The sequence below is a fragment of the Podarcis cretensis genome (assembly GCF_951804945.1).
Source record: "Podarcis cretensis genome assembly, chromosome: 13".
NCBI classification, from domain to species: Eukaryota; Metazoa; Chordata; class Lepidosauria; order Squamata; family Lacertidae; genus Podarcis; species Podarcis cretensis.
Window position 1 is genome coordinate 29,747,482 of NC_137182.1, and position 19,363 is coordinate 29,766,844.

General features: G+C 42.7%; 1 protein-coding gene and 2 long non-coding RNA genes across 3 annotated transcripts; 1 reads left to right on the forward strand and 2 right to left on the reverse strand.

Moving 5' to 3' along the window:
- Positions 1 to 4,404: 4,404 nt before the first annotated feature.
- LOC307200380 lies at positions 4,405 to 16,479 on the forward strand. Its single transcript, XR_013832396.1, has 2 exons — positions 4,405 to 4,975; positions 15,991 to 16,479. It is a non-coding gene; the product is annotated as an uncharacterized lncRNA (long non-coding RNA).
- Positions 6,244 to 15,523, reverse strand: LOC307200266 (vomeronasal type-2 receptor 26-like). The gene is made up of 5 exons (XM_079948703.1): positions 13,108 to 15,523; positions 11,765 to 12,628; positions 10,399 to 10,626; positions 9,606 to 9,732; positions 6,244 to 8,311 (listed from the first exon to the last, which is right to left on the reverse strand). Exons 1-5 carry the CDS (start codon positions 13,534 to 13,536, stop codon positions 7,410 to 7,412), a joined length of 2,550 nt encoding a protein of 849 aa, XP_079804829.1. The 5' UTR covers positions 13,537 to 15,523; the 3' UTR covers positions 6,244 to 7,409.
- Positions 16,480 to 16,647: 168 nt separating the features above from the next.
- LOC307200379 lies at positions 16,648 to 18,958 on the reverse strand. The gene is made up of 2 exons (XR_013832395.1): positions 18,508 to 18,958; positions 16,648 to 17,235 (listed from the first exon to the last, which is right to left on the reverse strand). It is a non-coding gene; the product is annotated as an uncharacterized lncRNA (long non-coding RNA).
- Positions 18,959 to 19,363: the final 405 nt, after the last annotated feature.

Genomic DNA, 19,363 nt, shown 5'->3' on the forward strand with positions numbered 1-19,363 from the left:
TTTAGGCAAGGAGGGGATCGTCAACGTTTTTTGGCAGCTTGTTAAAATAACCTCGTTTGTCTTTAGCGCGCAGGCGCCAAGCTTCCGCGGCTCGTGTCCGTTCTCTGTCTGAGGGGGAAAGCGTGTTTCTCCCCACACGGACGTAAATAAGACCGTTGGGAAGAGGTCGAGCTCGTTTCTAAAAGTTACCTTTAGTGTTAAGCAGTTTGGACTCTATGTCGTCAGATTAAGCTTTAACGTGGGCCAAGGTGTATTTTAAATATCAAAATGCAGCTCTGGAGCAAGTGAAGCACTGTGCCTCGGAGCATATCAAAAGTTTATTTTTCTTTCACTGAGTAGCACGTACTTCTTTGGCGATCACTCGTAGCCAGTAAGATTGTCTTCCATGAACACGGTCTTAACAGTGAGTCCGTAAGTGACTGTGGAGGCCAATTCTGGATCCACACACCTTTCCACAGTGGGAATATAGGTTTCCGGGCGGGAGTTGATCCCTGTGAGGGTTTGCCAAGTGTGCCTTCCTCTTAGCGCGTTTCTCCTTTTCATCCTGAGTTCGAGCGTCTTCAAAGCCCATGACACCTTTGGTAAAGGCTGTTCTCCAATTGAAGCGCTTGCAGGCCAGCGTTTCCCAGTTGTCGGTGTTTATACTACATTTTTTTTAGATTTGCCTCAAAGAGAGTATTTGAACCTCTCTTGTTGACCACCAAAATTACGCTTGCCATTTTAAAGTTCGGAATAGAATAGTTGCTTTGGAAGATGGTAATCAGGCATCCCCTCTTTTCTTCCCAACCCTATACAGTGGTACCTCAGTTTACAAACTTAATCCGTTCCAGAAGTCCGTTCTTCCGCCACTGGTGCCCTTCCACCGTTCAGATTCCGTTCTTAGACTGAGGTAAAGTTCTCAAACCAATACACTATTTCCGGTTTTGCGGAGTTTGTGAACCAAATCGTTCTTAAACCGGACTGTTCTTAAACTGAGGTACCACTGTGTTGTATATAACACCAATGTCTCACAACAAATGTAACTGAAGAACCTGAAGAAAGAGACAATGCATGTGCTTTTGAAAACAAGGGGAAATTATTATTTTTTTAAAGAAGAAAAGGAGTGTGTGGCAGCCCCCAGTATTTAAAGAGCCCCCACTGCTATTACATCATTAGAACCAGAACATAAACCCATGAACCTATAAAAAGAGCAGGGGAAAAAATCAATGTTTGGTCCAGATCCTAGGTACTGCACCCTCACTAAAGGAGACTGTATGAATGATTCACTAAATGATTGTAGGATGACGTGTGTACCTGAGCTTATGGTCTCAGATTCTCTTTATCTTATATGCTGCTTTATTACAAAAATGACAACTAGACTACTGATCCTAAACTGAATACTGTAGTTAGTTGCCCAACCAGCTCCTCCAGAACCCACTGCTCTCAACTCACTCTCAACTGCCTCACATTCAAACTCCCTTTCAAATCCTCATCCAGTCATCACTCACCACCAGAATTCCACACTCTCCCTTTCCCTTTCCCTCTCCTTCCCTCCTTAACATTCCCATAATAATTCTGATATAATTACCTTAATAACCCTATTACATTCAATATTTTATACAAGCGGGGCTCCCTATAACCATACTGTTAGAAGCATTTGAGCTTCCCATTCCTGGTTCCTAGGAAATGGGGGTGAGCAAACTGCAGGTTCTCCATCCATGTTCTAAAAACCAGAGGTCTTCCCCCAAATGATCCTGGGAATTGCAGTTTGTTAGGGGTTCTGAGGTTTGTAGGTCTGTGAGAGGGAAGTCACAATGGCACAAATCATTTCAGTGGAAGTCATATGCTTTAAAGGCGCATTGGGTGCTCTTGAAAACATAGCATCATCGAATTGTAGAGCTGGAAAGGACCCGAGGGTCATCTAGTCGAACCCCCTGCAATGCAGGAATCTCAACTAGATGATCCATGGCCGATGGCCATCCAAGCGCTGCTTAAAAACCTCCAAGGAAGGAGAGTCACTGCTTCAGGCCCTAAGGGCCTCTGGAGCAGGAGAAAGCAAGCTTGCTCTGTCCTCCATGTGACAGCCCTTTAGACTTTAGTTATTGAAAGGGCTTCATGGTGTGGATCTCATCCTAGTGTTATGAGAGTGTAAGCAACACATTTCCCTCTCTCCTTTCTCCACTCCATGCAGAACTGCAATGGTAACCAGAAGGCTAGAGTTTGGAGCCCAGCCAGGGCTGGCTGTGGGCAGGATCCTTGCATTGCCAGGGGTTGGGATAGATGACCCTTGGGATCCCTTCCAACCCTGCCATGCTATGATTCTATCAAGCAACTAAAGGAACAAAAAGATGCTTCTGAAACATTTGGAAATCATAGGAACACTCTCCCCACCAGTGGCTTCTATCTTCCTTGGGAAATAGGCAGGCCAGAACAAGGAGGGAAAGGCTCAGAGTTCAGGTAGGTGCAAATGCCAATTGAGTGCCCTATACTATAGGAATGCTTCCTTCCCGTGTCCCCACCCTCATGTGCCAGACTGCTGCTAGCATGGCTGGGAGCCAGGCGCCTGCTGATTGCTCCGTTTTCTTTGTAGGGAGGGAGCCTTTCCCCAACATATACTTTGTTCTGGCCAAATCCCTGGAGAGACGTGACGACCCTCAGGTATTGGGGCAGAGGGAAGGAAGCATTGCTCCCTCCAACAGGGGAGGCTGAGCCATAGCCATAACAGCTAGTTGCCTTTGATAGGCAATTGTCTCACCCTCTTTGAAAGCCATCCCATCCAAGCTGCTCTTGTGGTGCATCTGATTCTCCTATGCTTCCTTGCTCCTGCAAGGAGATGACTATTGTGAGATCCTTTGGTTAACATCTATCTGGGCTGGAAAATATTAAAGAATCAGATGACTGGTGAGCTTCCCTTGAAGCACAACTGATCAAAGGCAGGCAGATCTGTTAGCATCTTGATAAAGATGCTCAAAAGACAAAGGATCCCATAATACCCCGTTAGTGTCTCAGAAAAAGCTCCCAAGCTGATGGAGAAGAGAGCAGTTAAGTGGTCAGTGGGGCTCCAGGTTGCTGTTTCTGGATCCCACCACAGCCCTCACACCTCCTCCCCATGATCCCTCATGGGGCCTTCTCAGACATATGCTGTGTCTGAACCAGCAGATCCCACCAAACCAAATAATCAAGGACCCAGTCAGAAAAGGAGTGTGCGCAGTCATACCAGAAATAAGCAAAATACCGTATTTTCCCATGTATGAGACTGGGGTTTTTAACCAAAAAATTAGGTTTAAAATTGGGGCTCGTCTTATACACGGGTAGTGCTGAGGGGTGTTTTCTTAGTTTGGAGTCCCCAAAAATACATGGGGCGTTTTATACATGGGGTCGTCTTATACATGGAAAAATACGGTAACTAAATAGGTACTAAAAGTCACCCCAGAACTGGGCCTACTGAACATCTTCCAAGATAACAATGCCCACTGACACTAGAAAGAGCTCATAACCCACCGACAGCATACGATTCAATATGGCTAACTTAACCCAACAACCCCCCCTCACCCACAAACAACCCCCCTCACCCACAAAAATCCCACTGCAGCCAGCCAAAGACGATCAACCACATTCTGGCCACCCCAACCTCTCTCACCACCAAAGAAACATAAGAAGCGAATAGAAAGAGAACTTTCCCAGGTGACGCTGACAGAAAAAACCCAAGCATACACTAAATAAAAGAACTTAAGCTTTGCCACCCCAGTCCCTCTCTCCTGCTCTCCTGCATCCACACAACATGACCAGTCCAACAAAGTTGATGTTGAAGAATCATTGCTTTGACACTGGCATAGCTGTCAACTTACAGATTTGAAAATAAGGGACCAGCAGCCAAAATAAGGGACCTGCAGCCTCACCTGCTCTAGGCACTTGAGTCTTCCTGTCCTCCTGCAGTCTGGTCAAACTCATGCTGGTAGCTTCGAGAACACTGTCCAACCAACTTTGTAACCAGAGATTCAACTGAATAGAATCTGAATCACATACACCACAAGGCCTATGCAGCCTCAACTTAAGATGGCTCCCCAGCCTGGCTTTGCACTGCAAAGTTTGCAGCAGCATGTGCAACAAAATGGCATCCAGCATTCAAAAAACCCCTCAGCTTGCATTAACTAGCCACACACAAAGCATGCAAGCTCCACCCCCCCCATCGTTCTTAGACTTCTTATTGGGTGAGCAACACAGCCAAGCAACACAGTTGGAGCCTCCCTCCTCCCTGGCTGGCAGGGAGGGAGGGAGGGAGAGGAGCTGCTTCCTTTGAAATTTAAGGGACATCATTTAAGGGACATTTAAGGGACATCCATCAATAAGGGACAGCAGCGGGACATGGCTCTCGAATAAGGGGCTGTCCCTTCAAATAAGGGACACTTGACAGCTATGGACACTGGTGATCTTTGCTTCTTCCAGTACACTTGGCATTAGTTTGCCTGTCTTCCCAAGTGATGTGTAAATTTTTTCGGAGACATCGTTGATGGAATCTTTCATGGAGTTGGAGATGTCGTTTATAAGTGGTTCCTGTTTCACAAGCATACAGTAAGGTTGGTAGTAGAGAAAAGTGAAGAAAAGGGCCTCCACTTGAACTAAAGGACAGGCATATTGTGATGTGGGGGTGGGCTTTGAACATCCAGGTTAGCTTTGAAGCTATTTTTGTAATGGAGCAGAATTTGAATAGTAGAGTGCTTGGTATCTGGTGGGCGGGGCTTGTGTGTTTTGCTGCGGAATCAGCCCCTCCCTTCAGTGTGTGTTCTGTTAAGAGTGTCAGTTAAGAGGGACCAACTGCCTCCTCTTGTTTCTTGTCTCAGACTTGCCCCATGTTACTGTATTTAGTTTCCCTCATTGTGTTATTTTGTTACAGTTTTCTTTATTATCAAAGCTTAGTTCACATTTACGTGAGCCACTAATTTTGCTCAAAGAAAAAGAAACTCTGCTGAAGAACGGTGGAATATCCTAAACTTGGGTGAGTGAGGGGATATTCCCAGTTTGCCAGGAGGATTGATTTTGTTAATCATCCCCCCCCCAACTCCACAACAATGTTAGCCCCTGCCCTTTTAGGATGGAAGTGAGAGCTGACAATCATAGAAATCATTTGTAAAATCTATTAGTGTAGTGTGGCTGTGGTTGGGCAGCAGCATGCCCTGATCACTTTCTAAATAAAAGGTTGCAACAGAAAGTTAATTCCTTCTTAAACTCACATAGCGCTTACAGTTCATTATCATTTTGGAAAATGTGACAGGTGAGGTGCTGCAGGGTTCTGTCCTGGGCCCATTCAACGACTTGGATGAAGGAATTGAGAGGACGCTCATCAAATTTGCAGATGGCACCAAACTGGGAGGGGAATCTAATGCTGCAGAAGGCAGAATCAGGATTCAATATGATGATATTAACAGATTGGAGAGCTTGGTCATTTTTTAGAGTCCTGACCTCTGAGCACACATTTTTGGTCATTTTCCAGCTGCTAACTCCCGGTCATGTTTTTTGTTATTTTTCAGCGCTCTGACCCATGGGTCAAATTTATGACCCACATACCACATTTTTGCTCAAATACTGTAATATTTTAGCAGCAAATCTGCTGCTAAAAACACTGATGCTGCCTGTTTGGGATACCAGCACTCTGAAGCAGGAGACTTGTGATAGTGTTTTTGGGGACATTTCCCCAAATCCCATCTGGCTCAAACCTTACTCCAATGTGCTCAAGAGCATTGGCAGAGGTCATCATACCAGGCAACCAAAGCACCTATATTACTTACGTCTTTGGCTCAGGGATCTATCCCCTCCTACTTTCCTCTCTCCCTATGTTTCCCTCTCCACTGCCACATTGGAACCATCAATTCAACATTTCATAACTTAAACGCTTTCAAAAACTTATTTGCTAGACATTCTGATCCAATTTCTTTCAATACTCCTTTCCTGAAAGGAAATTTTGAAAATTGAATAGATCCTGGAAGGGCCGTCTTAAGTATATCCGATGACATGGCGCAAAGATCCCCCGCCCCCCTGTTTCCCAGAGTTGCTGACCTTTTTACGGCCCTGCCAGCAGCTTTGCGGGGCTGGAGGAGATGGGCAGCTGCTGGAGGGCGGCTCCTGTGGCGGGGAAGAGGTGGAGGCTCTGGGCATGGTGCTGCTTCAGCGAGCTGATGCCGGGAGGCACCGCATCCAGCCTCCGCCTCTTCCCTGGCGCCCTCCAGAACTTGGCGTCCTGGCACCCTGCGCCACTTGCCTCTATGGGCAAGACGCCCCTGGATCCTGGATCTCTATGAAAATGGGCAGCTTGATCTTCAATCTAAACCCATGAGTTCCTTCTCCAGACATTGAGATAAATTACTCAGCAATATTTTTTTAATCTCACAATTTGTGTAGATTCTGGAAGTTCAGGGTTTGTTGGAGCTGACAATGCAGTGTTTTTCATCTTTTAATCAGTTGCTCAACTAAAGATACACAGACACTTCAAGGCCAATTGAAAGAGGCCATTAGAAGAGGTGTTATGGAAGATAATAAGTTTGTATACAACTGCACTGTAAGATCAAAATGATAATTTCTGAAGAATGCATGACATATATGCCCAGCTTCAATGCACACTACAATCCTGATCTGAACTGGGGAATATCACTCCTTTTATATGCAATGGGAGGATTTTTTTTTTTTAAAAAGACATTTTCATTATTGTTAAAACCAGATAAATTCTGTTTTGCTTAAATAAATTCCATTTTACCTTTGAATCACCTGGTTGACCCATGATCAACCCATCCATGCTCCTCCTTTGCCTATAAGCTCTTAGAAGCCTTCCCATAAATATATGGGTCCTGTTCTGTTCTTCAGTAAGAGGTTTTAATAAGATGTTCCTCTGGTGTCTATTTAAATGCTGGAGTGGAGTAGTGACACTTCAACAATGTATTATTGTGGGAGAGGCGCTATGCAGCCCAGGAAGGCGCTAGAGTGTAGAGCTGTGGATTAAAGAATAACTCTGAATATTTAGCTTGCCATAGTGGTATTCTATGCATACTCCACCATGTGGTAGGTACCACTAAATAGCCACTTAATATTCTGGCATATTTATGCCATGGAAATGAAGGAATGAAAAATGTCCATGCCTGCTATTGTGACAAATGACCTTGGGGTGGGCTAAATCAAATGAAAAACCAAAACTGGAACTGGAACTCCATACACTGGTGAACACTGCAGTTTCACTCAACTAACATTTTTAATCCATCATATTTAATTCTGAATAATATATCACACAACTGTCCTAATTTGTTTGTTGAGAGAAAGTAAATAAAATGACTAAGGTCATCCATGTTTATTTGTAAGACATGTTCATTTGTCCACCACATCAACAGTATTAACATCTCACTGGAGGAAAGCATGATGGCAGAAATTGCAGGTCTTGGAATATGTTAGAATTTCCTCTTTATTAACTGCTCCTTACTGTTCAGATAGGGCCTCAGCACAATAATGTAGCATTTGGGAGCAAAGATGGAACCCAGCAAGCCAGAACTAGAGGCCAAGATGGAGAAGATCTCCACAGCCACCATGTATTTTCCTTTGGTGCTCAAGTAAACTGGAACAAAGGATATCCAGACACTACAAAATACTAACATGCTGAAAGTTATAAATTTGGTCTCATTAAAGCTGTCTGGCAGTTTCCTAGCTAAAAATGCCACAACAAAGCTGACCATAGCCAGGAAGCCCATGTAACCAAGAACACAGTAAAACATGGTGACGGACCCTTCATTACATTCCAGTATCATTTCTCCCACCGTGGAGTGCATGTCAAGATGGGGGAATGAGGGAGAGGTTATCAGCCATACAGTGCAAATACCTGCTTGGATAAGAGAACAAGAAAACACAGTGGTGCCTGCCAGTCTTTTCCCCACCCATTTCCTCATTATGGATCCTGGTTTAGTGGCCATGAAGGCCAGAACCACGGTGATGGTTTTGGCCAGCACACAAGAAACGGTCACTGTGAAAATGACAGCAAAAGCAACTTGTCGGAGAAGGCAGATCACTCTTTCTGGTGGGCTAAGGAAGAGCAAAGGGCAGAGAAAGCAGAGCAGGAGGGAAGTGAGGAGAGCGTAGGTGAGATCCCGATTGTTGGCTCTGACGATTGGCGTGTCCTGGTTTTTAATAAAGATGGCTAGAACCAACACTGTGAGCATAGAGAGAGAAAGAGCCAAAGAAGCCAAGCTCATCCCTAGATGCTCTTTTATAGACAGGAAGATTATTGCCTTTGGAATGCACTGTGATTGGCCTTTGTCTGGATATCGATCTTCACTACATCTGTTGCAATTGTCCATGTCTGGAAAAAGAAGAGATGCAGGTTCTGGGTGTGCCGGACAGAAACTGTCTATTACATCCTAACATTAAACTGGAGTACCAAAAGGATTCCTAGACAGAACAAATACACCTTTGGACCAGAAATCAGCATAATTTGCTGGGTTGTCTGCCTATGTTATGCTAACTTCCCAGGGGCCACCATCTGTTGTATAGATTGCTGCGGAGACAATGATGTTTGACGATTTTAGAACATTTATAGTGGAGTGGCTCCTTCAGACATATATTCAATCTCCCATGCATTAATCATAAAGTGGTAGATACATTTAGGGCAGAGTTCTACCAACTGCTTGATTGCAAGCTTCTCTTCTATTACCTCACTCTCTTCTAAATCAGACTATCCAGATGTTTAGGTCCCCATCAGAGATCCTCCTCCTTATGTCTCCTCTGAAACAGGTTTGGAAGGTGGCATCAAGGGAAAGGGGCTTTTCAATGGTGTCCCTCGTTTATGGAACGCTCTCCCCAGAGAGATTCACTTGGGGCCAACTTTGACATAACTTCGGTGCTAAGCAAAAACATTTTTGTTTCCCATGGCATTTGAATGTTGATGTCATTGTTCTTGGGATTGAGTTGAAGGTGTAGATTATTTTGTGGTGATGACGTCATGGTTGTGGGAGAAGACACTTGTAGGTTGGGTATGCTTTATGTGCTCACCAGCTTGCATTATTGTTTGTTAACTATGGAATTTGTCTGCATTTATATTTCCTATGTGCTATTTTAAATTGTTCATTCACCTAAGAAATCTTCTTAAAAGGTGATTCATACATTGAATAATTAATAATAATATTAGTAAGTCCTATCCAAATTCACTGGATGCATTCCTGTGTAAGTTATCTTACGGACCCATCCTCAGTTATCTCCTGCTGCATAACACACCAGAAAATGAGGGCGAAATTTCGATTTCTGAAAAAGTTTAGATAAACTGTAGAAATGCTGCCAAAAGAGACCAACACCATTCAAAGTAAGTGGTAACCTCTGATTGATCATCAATAGGAGTCCCATGCAGATCACATCACTAGGGTGGGGAAAGATGGCTTCTAACTTAGAATCAGAAGGAATATCATAAAAAGATACTAGTTGGGTTTCTGAGTGTTGCTCCAATAAGATATGAAAATTTATACAATTATTACCATTGAAAGCCTCAAGCTTCTGAGCTTCAGCTATTATAGAAAGAACAATGGCATCAATGATTGGCTCATTTTTTGCTGAAACCGTATGTTACAATGTGCACTGTCTTTGAAGTATTTCTTGTCTCTTACCCTTTTGGGATGAAATCTTGCCTTGAGGGCATGGAGAACAATCATAGCAGCAGAATTTCTCCCCCTCCTTCTTTTTCTTGCTGGAGCCAGGAGGGCAATTTGGGTTACATGTAGAAAGGGGTGGAACCTGTCAATTTGAATAAACACACGAATAGTTTATCACCGAGAATAAAATAACAGATGTAAACTCAAGGTGTGTTGTGTGGGGTTTTTTTGAGAAACTTGTTTCAGGTTTTTTGGGTGATTGAGGTTTGATTGACTGATTGATTTCAAGCAGTTAAATGGTTGGAATACATTGGCTACATTCCTATCAAATACTGTATGGATATAAAGTAGCTTGTACATGATGAGGTTTTAGACAGGATTAAGAGTTGCTGATGGTCTCCATTGCCAATGGGACAAAACACAGATTTTTAGTAATGCAGCAGCAAAATTGTGTACTTTTTCATAAAAATACTAATTTTACATCATTTGTAGCTTAATGTATACTAATCATTTTATGATATAGAGGCATGTGATGTTGCATGTGTATGCATGCACAGCCAGTTGAACGCACAGTGGCTTATAACAGTGTTATGATTTTTTAATATAAGCATTAAATTTACAGATTTATAGACATAGTGATAATTTTCATATATGGAAACATGGTGTTCTAGGCTTCCATAATTACGGGTTCAGGATTTGAGTTATGCAAGAAGTGCCCCAAGACTGCTATCCATTTGCTCTGTTTTATTAGTTGGTGCAATAATATTCAATTTCCCTATAGAGCCTGGAAATCGCAGTTGTGCCCCACCTGCTTAAAGCTTCTGTGCCACACCATTTTTTCATCATCAATTGAAAATTCCTTGCCTGTGGGAGCCTCCAAATCTATTTTTCCAAACTTGGCTCTCAGGAAGCAGTTATTTGGAAAAATGACAAAATTGGTAATATCGAATCCATTCTTCAATTCCAAACTCTCACCAAAAGACACTGTTTCTCCCACACTGTTGTTAAATGAGACACTCCTAAGAAAGGGGTGGAGCTGAGTAGAAAGAGGAACAGAAGGACAGGAACAATTGATTAAAACTCGAACATCTCTCAGATCTTTTCCACACACAATTATTTCCAGGGGAGGGAACTTGTTAGATTGAAGCTTTTGTTGGCAGTTGAAAGATGAATGAGAAAATAAACAAGTGCTAGTCTCCAAACCCAAGCATCTCTGGGTAGGGCTGCAAGTGACTTTTTCCTGGAATGCATGAAAGTCACAGTAAGTGTGAACAATACTGAATTTGATGTTCTTAAAGATCTTATTTAGTATAGGGTAAGGTAAAGGTAAAGGTACCCCTGCCCGTACGGGCCAGTCTTGACAGACTCTGGGGTTGTGCGCCCATCTCACTTAAGAGGCCAGGGGCCAGCGCTGTCCGGAGACACTTCCGGGTCACGTGGCCAGCGTGACATCGCTGCTCTGGCGAGCCAGAGCCGCACACGGAAACGCCGTTTACCTTCCCGCTGGTAAGCGGTCCCTATTTATCTACTTGCACCCGGAGGTGCTTTCGAACTGCTAGGTTGGCAGGCGCTGGGACCGAGCAGCGGGAGCGCACCCCGCCGCAGGGATTCGAACCGCCGACCTTTCGATCGGCAAGTCCTAGGCGCTGAGGCTTTAACCCACAGCGCCACCTGCGTCCTTTAGTATAGGGTAGCTTCCTATAAAAGGGACGCAGGTGGCGCTGTGGGTTAAAGCCTCAGCGCCTAGGGCTTGCCGATTGAAAGGTCGGCGGTTCGAATCCCTGCGGCGGGGTGCGCTCCCGCTGCTCGGTCCCAGCGCCTGCCAACCTAGCAGTTCGAAAGCACCTCCGGGTGCAAGTAGATAAATAGGGACCGCTTACCAGCGGGAAGGTAAACGGCGTTTCCATGTGCGGCTCTGGCTCTGGCTCTGGCTCTGGCCAGAGCAGCGATGTCACGCTGGCCACGTGACCCGGAAGTGTCTCCGGACAGCGCTGGCCCTCGGCCTCTTAAGTGAGATGAGCGCACAACCCCAGAGTCTGTCAAGACTGGCCCGTACGGGCAGGGGTACCTTTACCTTTACCTTTTAGCTTCCTATAAAGGCACTGCTCTATATGCCCCTGGGTTGTCATTCCTCTGCTTATATCAATAGAGTTGAGTCTCAAGAAAGATATTACCTGCCAAGGCTGCAGATTTGGAAGCACCCACCTCCCTTTGTCTTCCATAGTTCTGCGTTTGTACCTGGTTCGGAAAATGGCATGTAAAGCATGTGCTACAACATAGACTGCATTGTAGATGCTGTAGCTGTGGCCAATCATGCTCGTCTCAAAGCCAGATGAAGGGAGATCTTCAAGCTTCTCCTTTCCAGTGCAGATTTTATTAACCTGCTTCTTTGTCTTAGAACTTGGAAATGAACATCTGAATGCTCGTTCCCAGAACAACTTGAGAAAAATGTCTTCATTGGTCCCCAGAGTATTTATGAGCTGAAGAAATGTTCTGAATCCTTGAACCTCTTTTGAATGAACCCTGAAGGAGATGGAACCGTGGAAGGCTTCCATACTTAAGGTCATTTGGTAGAAGAATTCTGTAAACTCCAGCTGAGCAGTCATGATCCACACCTTTCCTACTGGTGTATTTGCGCCATTTGTTATTTCACCTATGATGAGCATTGTTCGTAAACAAAGCATGGACTTGGTTTCTCCAAAGACAACAACAGCACTGGCTTTGCTCTCCGCAATAACTTTGTAGATTTGGAGCCACTTGAGACTCAGAGAAAATAAAATTCTCCAGTATGTGTTTTTTGGAGTTCTCTCTGAGAAAGCAAAGCAGATGCCTCTCTGGGAAAGCAGAAGTTGCATGGACTGCAAAAATCTCTCCCCGCTCTCTCCCTCTATAGCGATAAACCCAACCCACGTCCATCCAAAGTGCAGAAGCAACTGAGCAATGCCAGTGTATTGATGGGCTTCGTTTGGAACCATCCGGTAGAAGGGAGTAGACTGGACTTGATCACTGTCTTCTGGAGCAAAGGAGCCATAACTGAGCTAAAAATAAATAAGGAAGCATATTATGTCAATGTAATAGAGGGAATTGCTACATGCATCTGTAGTGAAAGGGCAATTGCGATTGGGATTCACCTCTCCTGCTAGGCCAAAGTGTCCAGGATGGAGCAAGTTGATTTGATAGCATCACTGCAAAATTAGTGCATCTTGAATGCAAAGATATTCCTGAGAGTGGAGTGTGGTCCTAGTATAGTGGATTTGTGGCTTGTGAAATATTTCACGTAACCAAGAATGTTTACTGGAGATTTGTTAAGAGTGCAAGAATTATAGCTCTGTAACAGATCTCCTAACAATTCTCAGCATGCCTAACAAGCTACAGTTCTCAGGATTCTGAGTGTTAAGGTGGAATAATAGTGCTTTAACTGTATAGTGTGGACGTGATCTTTGTCTCTCAGAACCGGAAAACTTTTCTGGGTAGAAAAGGAAAATGCAAATGACTCATGAAGCTACCTGTATCTTACCTGTGGAGTCTTGTAAACACCCAGGATGGCTGCCATATGGAGAGAGGTTTCAAAGTCAAGTCCCCCAATGACACCCAACAGACTTTCCTGAGTGTCACACTTGTAGTTGGGAACAAATTTCTGCTGTGTGAATAGAAGCTCCAGAGTTGCCCGATAGGTCATCCTTTCATTGTAATAACTATCGTAGATGTGAAATCCCAAGGTGATATTTGGCAAGATCTCAGGATTCTCATTGATCTCCTTGACAGCAAATACCAATGCCAGAATATGCTGGTAGTTCTTTGGCACAACCCTGCAATGAGAGTTACTTGATACTGAGTTACCAGGTATGCTAGGCATTGTGTGACATAGAGATGGGTGAATCTGTCTGTTTGGGTTTCTCTCCATTTCTCTTTCCCCCCCAATCTTAAATTCTGTTTTCAATCGCATATAGGATATATGTTCCAGATTCAAACCAATACTCAGTTTTTGGCAGGCAAAGATATAAATATGGGTGGATCTCTCAGTTTTGATTTCTCTCTGTTTCTCATTTTTCCAATCTTAAGTTTACATTCTGATATCAGTTTGTGATTTTCAAAAAAAAAAGGCCACCAGCATTTTAGTGCAAATTTCTCCTAATATTCATATTTTTGTACGCAGTTCTGCCCAGTGTAAACATTTTTGCAAAGTGATGTCTTTAGATATAATGCATTTTTAAATGTTAATTCACTAAAATATGCATTGTTATGTACACTTTACCCTTGTATGCATTACTTGACTGGAGAACTGCACTGCAAAATTTGGAAAAGTTTGAAGATCAAGGGATAGCTGGGTTCAGGTTTACATATTGTTTCATTACTGTTAAAAAGATAGGTTCATCTTTAAAAGAGAGCAGAATGGAATTTCCCCACCACCACCCTTACTTCTCTCACTCATGCACAGATATCCATCTCTCTCTGCTTCAAACTGCATTAAAGAGTATTGGTCTTCATTTCTGTGTAAACAGGGTTAAAAGGTAAAGGGACCCCTGACAATTAAGCCCAGTCACGAACAACTCTGGGGTTGCGGCGCTCATCTCACTTTAAAGGCTGAGGGAGCCGTTGTTTGTCTGCTTCCACAGACAGTTTTTCAGGGTCATGTGGCCAGCATGACTAAGCTGCTTCTGGCGAAACCAAAGCAGCTCACGGTAAACAGGGTTAGGATTTGGATATTAATGAGCATCAAATAAAGTCCTTACAATACATTAAGTAATTGCTGGAAGGTGTGGTATTTCTTGAAGTCTTCCCAGTTAAGAGAAGGAAAGAGATGAGAAGTAAGTCCACCAATGATCAGGTCACCTGGCTGATAATACTTGTGTGGAATATGGAATGGGTCACTGATGGTGCACGTACTGATCATTTTTCCATTACATATCATCCATGGAAGCAACAAGAGCACTAGCATCACAACAAATATCATGCTCATCTTCCTTTTGGGCACAGAGCTCTGTATTCCATTTACAATATTGGTCTTCGGATCAGTCACAAAGCAGGTTATCTTGAATGGTACTACATGCTACCTAAGCAAGAGATGAATTCCTGAGAGCTTGGTTACAAAATCAAGAAAAGATCTGAGATTAGACTTACAGAATCTGGCTTTCCCCTCTTACTTGAAATGCCAGAGACAGTGGGGGTTGCATTTGCATTTAGATATCTAGTAGTGGTCTCTGGAAATGCACTGGGGCCACATGAAAAACACATTCAGTCATCTTGAGATTGATAATTATAGGGGAGTTAATGATCGTTTATCCAACCTGAAGCAGCAGGTGTGTTGGAAGAATGGGGGGGGGGGTTACTTGTCATATCTTAACCATAATAAGTAGTTGTTGCTTCATTGTGGAACAGCTGAAGTGTATGGAGAATATGCTGTAATGGGACAAACAAAATTATAAATCCTGGGCCTTGGGACTGAGTCAGGGTGGAAGCATGTCTGCCTGGTAGGGATAGGTGAATCTCTCCATTATGATATCGCTCCATTTCTCATTTTTTTTCTAATCTTACGTTCAGTTTTCAGGAGCATATAAGATATATGCTCCTAATTCCAATCAATTCTCATTCTTGGCCAAAACTTTTAAGGAACGCTTACAATTTGCCACAGGGGATAGAATAATTTCAGGCTATCTTAATGCCATCTTCAATAAAACTTTAGAGAAACATACATACAATATCCCTCTTAGGTTCCTGTCAAGGAAAGAAGAACACAGATAGCTTTCCTGTAGGAATGTTTCTTTCACACAACCCTGCAATGAGAATTACTTGAACTGCACTGCAAAATTTTGAGAACTCCAGATTTCAATTGATGACTGTTTTGGTTCACAGATTGTTTTGCTGGTGAGAAGTTTCATCTTTAAATGAGAATTGAATCAATTTTCTTCCTATATGTTAGTATATGAATCATTAAATGAGCATTCAAATGTGATAAAGGGGAAGCAGACATCTAAAAAAATCTATTCACTGATACAAAAAGATGGGAGTGTTAGTTATGACAATGCAAAAATAAGTTCATTGTTTGGGAATTTATCATTACTAAAAACTCAATAGTTTGATGAAACCTTGAGGTGAGGCCATATCTAGTGGAAAATGTATAAGTGGGACACATTGGACCAAAATGAATAGAGATATTTTGAAGGAAGAGATTTATCAGACTGTTAACAGGTTGAAATAACAAAACACTTGGACTGGATAGCTTTGTAAGTTCTTTCTACAAAACAAGAAAAGAAAAAGGGATCTGCTGGTTAGTGGATTAAGGAACAATTCTACAATTCTGAAGTTAGCTTGCTGTAGCAGGGTTTTTCTATGTTTGTCTGCCAGATGTTAGGTACCACTGAATAGTCACATGATATCCTGGCATTTTTGTGCCTTGCAGATGGATATGGAGAAAATGCCAACGTCTGCTAATGTGACACATGAACTTGGGGTAGGATAAATCAAATGGAGAACCAAAACTGGAAGTCCAAATGTCCCTGCCAAAATATATTACTGGAGAACCCGGAGAGATTCACTCAACTAACATTTTTTAATCCATTATCTTTTATTTTGGGTAATGTATCACACAAATGTCCTCTGATTTGTTGATAGAAGTGAAGAAAATGACAATGATGATCCATTTGTAAGTTATGTCCATTTGCTCACCACCTCAATAGAGAAGAATATTATGGCAGAAATTGAAGACTCTACAATACTTTAGAATATTTATTTATTGATTGGATTTACAGTGCATCTTACACAATAATGTAGTATTTGCAAACAAACATGTAACTTGGTAAGCCAGTGGAGAAGATCTCCACAGCCACTTGGTACTCAGGAACAAAGGATAGCCAAACACTTCAGAATATCACCAAAATGGTCATTTTTTATTTTTTGCTTTGGTGTCCTCACCCACAGGTTATGTTTTCATTCCTTTTCCGGAGTTCTGACCCGTATGTCATCATTTTGCTAATCTTTGAAGTCTAAAACTGCTGGTCACCTTCTTCTTCATCTTTCAAGTTCTGATGCACAGGTTACATTTTCCCTCATTTTGGGGGGGAGTCCATCGTGTTTTTTGCTCAAAATACTGCAGTACACCTTTCCTTCTAAAAAGAGTGATAATGTTCAGGATAACAGCTGCCCTGGAACAGGAAATGTGGTATTTAAGGGTAGGAGAGGAAACTCATCCCACCTTTCCCATCTACCTCAAATCTTACCCCAACATGCTAGTGTTGCATGTATCTCCAAATCTTGCTGTATCTCCAGATCTGGAAATTTGTGTACAGCTATTAGCCAAATGAAAAACAACACAGCCAGCAAACCTGATGGGATACCTGCCAAAGTCTTCAAAGTGGGCAGAATTGAGCTTACCCAACAACTTCACAAGCTCATCAAAAAAATCTGGCAGAGAGAAGAGATCCCAGGAGACTTTAGGGATGCCAAAATTATCAAACTTTTTTAAAAAGCTGATAGAATGGATTGTGGAAATTATTGAGGTATCTCTTTCTTGGCCACAGCCAGCAAAATTATTGTAAGGATCTTAGCAAACCGTCTCCTAACTATATCTGAGGACACACTTCCTGGATCCAAATATGGTTTTTGATGTTCTAGGGGGACAGTGGATATGAATTTCACTGCTTAACAGCTTCAAGAAAAATGCAGAGAGCAAAATTAACTCCAGTATATGCCGTTTATCTATCTGACTAAGGCCTTTGATACTGTAAATTGTACTTCCCTGTGGACTGTCCTTCTGAAAAACAGCTGCCCAGATAAATTTGTGAACATCCTTTGGCTCCTCCATGATAACATGACGGCAACAATCGTGGATAACAATGGCTCTCAAAGTCAACCATTCACAGTGGGATCAGACATTAAACAGGGGTGTGTTATCGCCCCAACTCTATTGATTATCTTCATCTCCAACTGGAGAACATCCTTTACCAAGGGTGTCATGGACTTTGAATAAGCACGAGCTCAGGGCAAAAAGGAGAAACAGCAAGAATAAGGCACATTTGACAAACCTTCACCGTGATCAACTCCTGCCAGGAAACCTATGTCCCCACTGTGGAAGGACTTGTGGATCCAGAATTGGCCTCTAGTCACTTCTGGACTCACTGTTCATGGAAGACAATCTTTCTTGCCAAGAGTGGTCAGAGGAGGAGGAGGAGGGCTCAGTATTGGCACTGTTTACCGGGCTGAAACTGCTTTATGACCATATAGCTGAAGATGGTATCGTGTGAGAAGGAGAGCATTCTCATTTCAAAATTTTCATGTCTAGGATAATTTAGATTGCCAGGATCAAGGAAACCACTTTCTTCTCTCCCTATATTTCCCTGTCCACTGCCACATTGCAACCGTTGGTGCAACATCCCATAACTTAAGTGTTTTCAAAGACTTAATTGCTGGGATCAGACTTTCTGGTCTTGTTTCTTTCAATACTCCTCCTCTTTCCTGGGAAGGAAGTGGAAGCTGATATTTTTAAAACTGAAGAAATCCTGCATTTCTACCAAAAAGGGCAGTTTGACCTTTAGTAGTAAACCCAAAAGTTCCTTCCATAGCAGCCAATTCCAGGGAGGCACAATAATATAATTGTGGGGGTTGGACACCCACAAAGTCAATGAGAAAATCCGGCAGGTGTCAGCGGCACTGCCTCCAAGAGAGATGTTCAGCTCCGTCGTCTGCAGCCAGCCAGCAAGGCATACTTTTCCGGGGTGGGGTGGGGTTGGATCCTGCCTGCAGAGGAGGAAGAGGGACCACCATGCGGACGTGCAATGTCACACTCACACCTGTATATATGCGCGTGATGTCGCACATCCCCATTGCAGTGGCAGGCACCCTCAATCCTGAGGACAAGATGCCATCCCTGGTTCCTTCTCCATATATTGAGATGGGTTACGCAAGAATATTTTTATCTCACCACTGTTTAAATTCTGGAAGTTCAGAGTTTGCTTAAGCTGACAATGCAGAGTTTTTCATTTTTAATCATAGGCTGACTCAACACACCTCAAGTCCGATTGAAAGAGGCCCGTTAGAAGAGGCAATACTCAAGATAATGAGTTTGTACACCACTGAAATTATAATACCTCTATCATAAATTCTGAAGAACGCATGGCATATTTGTTCAGTTCCAGCAGAGTGGGGAAGGAATAAAAAAGCTAGAATATATCCAAAGACTACAAAATAACAACACGCTGAAGGTGATAAATTTGGCTTCATTGAAGTTGTAAACATATTTCCCCCTAGCAAAAACTGCAGTAAAAAATTTGAACACGGCCAAGAAGCCCATGTAGCCATAACAATATTCTTGTCTGTGGCCCTTTACCTAAAAGTGGGGGGGGGGGGGAATGCAAGAGCAGGGATAGGGACTTTCTGGAGAAGGTCAATGATACTAAATAGTTAGGAGTCACAAAATAAAAAGAATAATTCTTTTTCAAAGTTTTTATTTATACTTTTCAAGTTTATACATTTCACTAGTTTTACAATCAATTTAACATTTCAAAGTTTGACTTCCTTTCCCCTCTTTCTGCAGTTCCTAAATTTATGTTTTAATATCTTCTGCATATCCAAATTCATTTAATTTGCCCATTTAATTATCTACTTCAAATATATACTCTCATGAAACTGCAGGTTATTACAATAATCCTGCTGTTTTTATCTGTTTGCAATTTATCTGTAAATATTCAATAATTTCTACTCTTTTAGTCTGTTATCTTGATTTCTTATTCTCGCGGTAAGTTTCGCCATTTCTGCATATTCCATAGGTAGAGGGCCCC

Excerpts from the sequence above, each read along its gene's own strand:
- LOC307200266 (XM_079948703.1), bottom strand. The coding sequence starts at position 13,536 with ATGCGATTGAAAACAGAATTTAAGATTGGGGGGGAAAGAGAAATGGAG. Across the intron at positions 12,629-13,107 it reads GTGTTTACAAGACTCCACAG|CTCAGTTATGGCTCCTTTGC; the intron begins GTAAGATACAGG and ends ATTTATTTTTAG. Across the intron at positions 8,312-9,605 it reads CAAGATTTCATCCCAAAAGG|ACATGGACAATTGCAACAGA; the intron begins GTAAGAGACAAG and ends TTCTTTTTCCAG.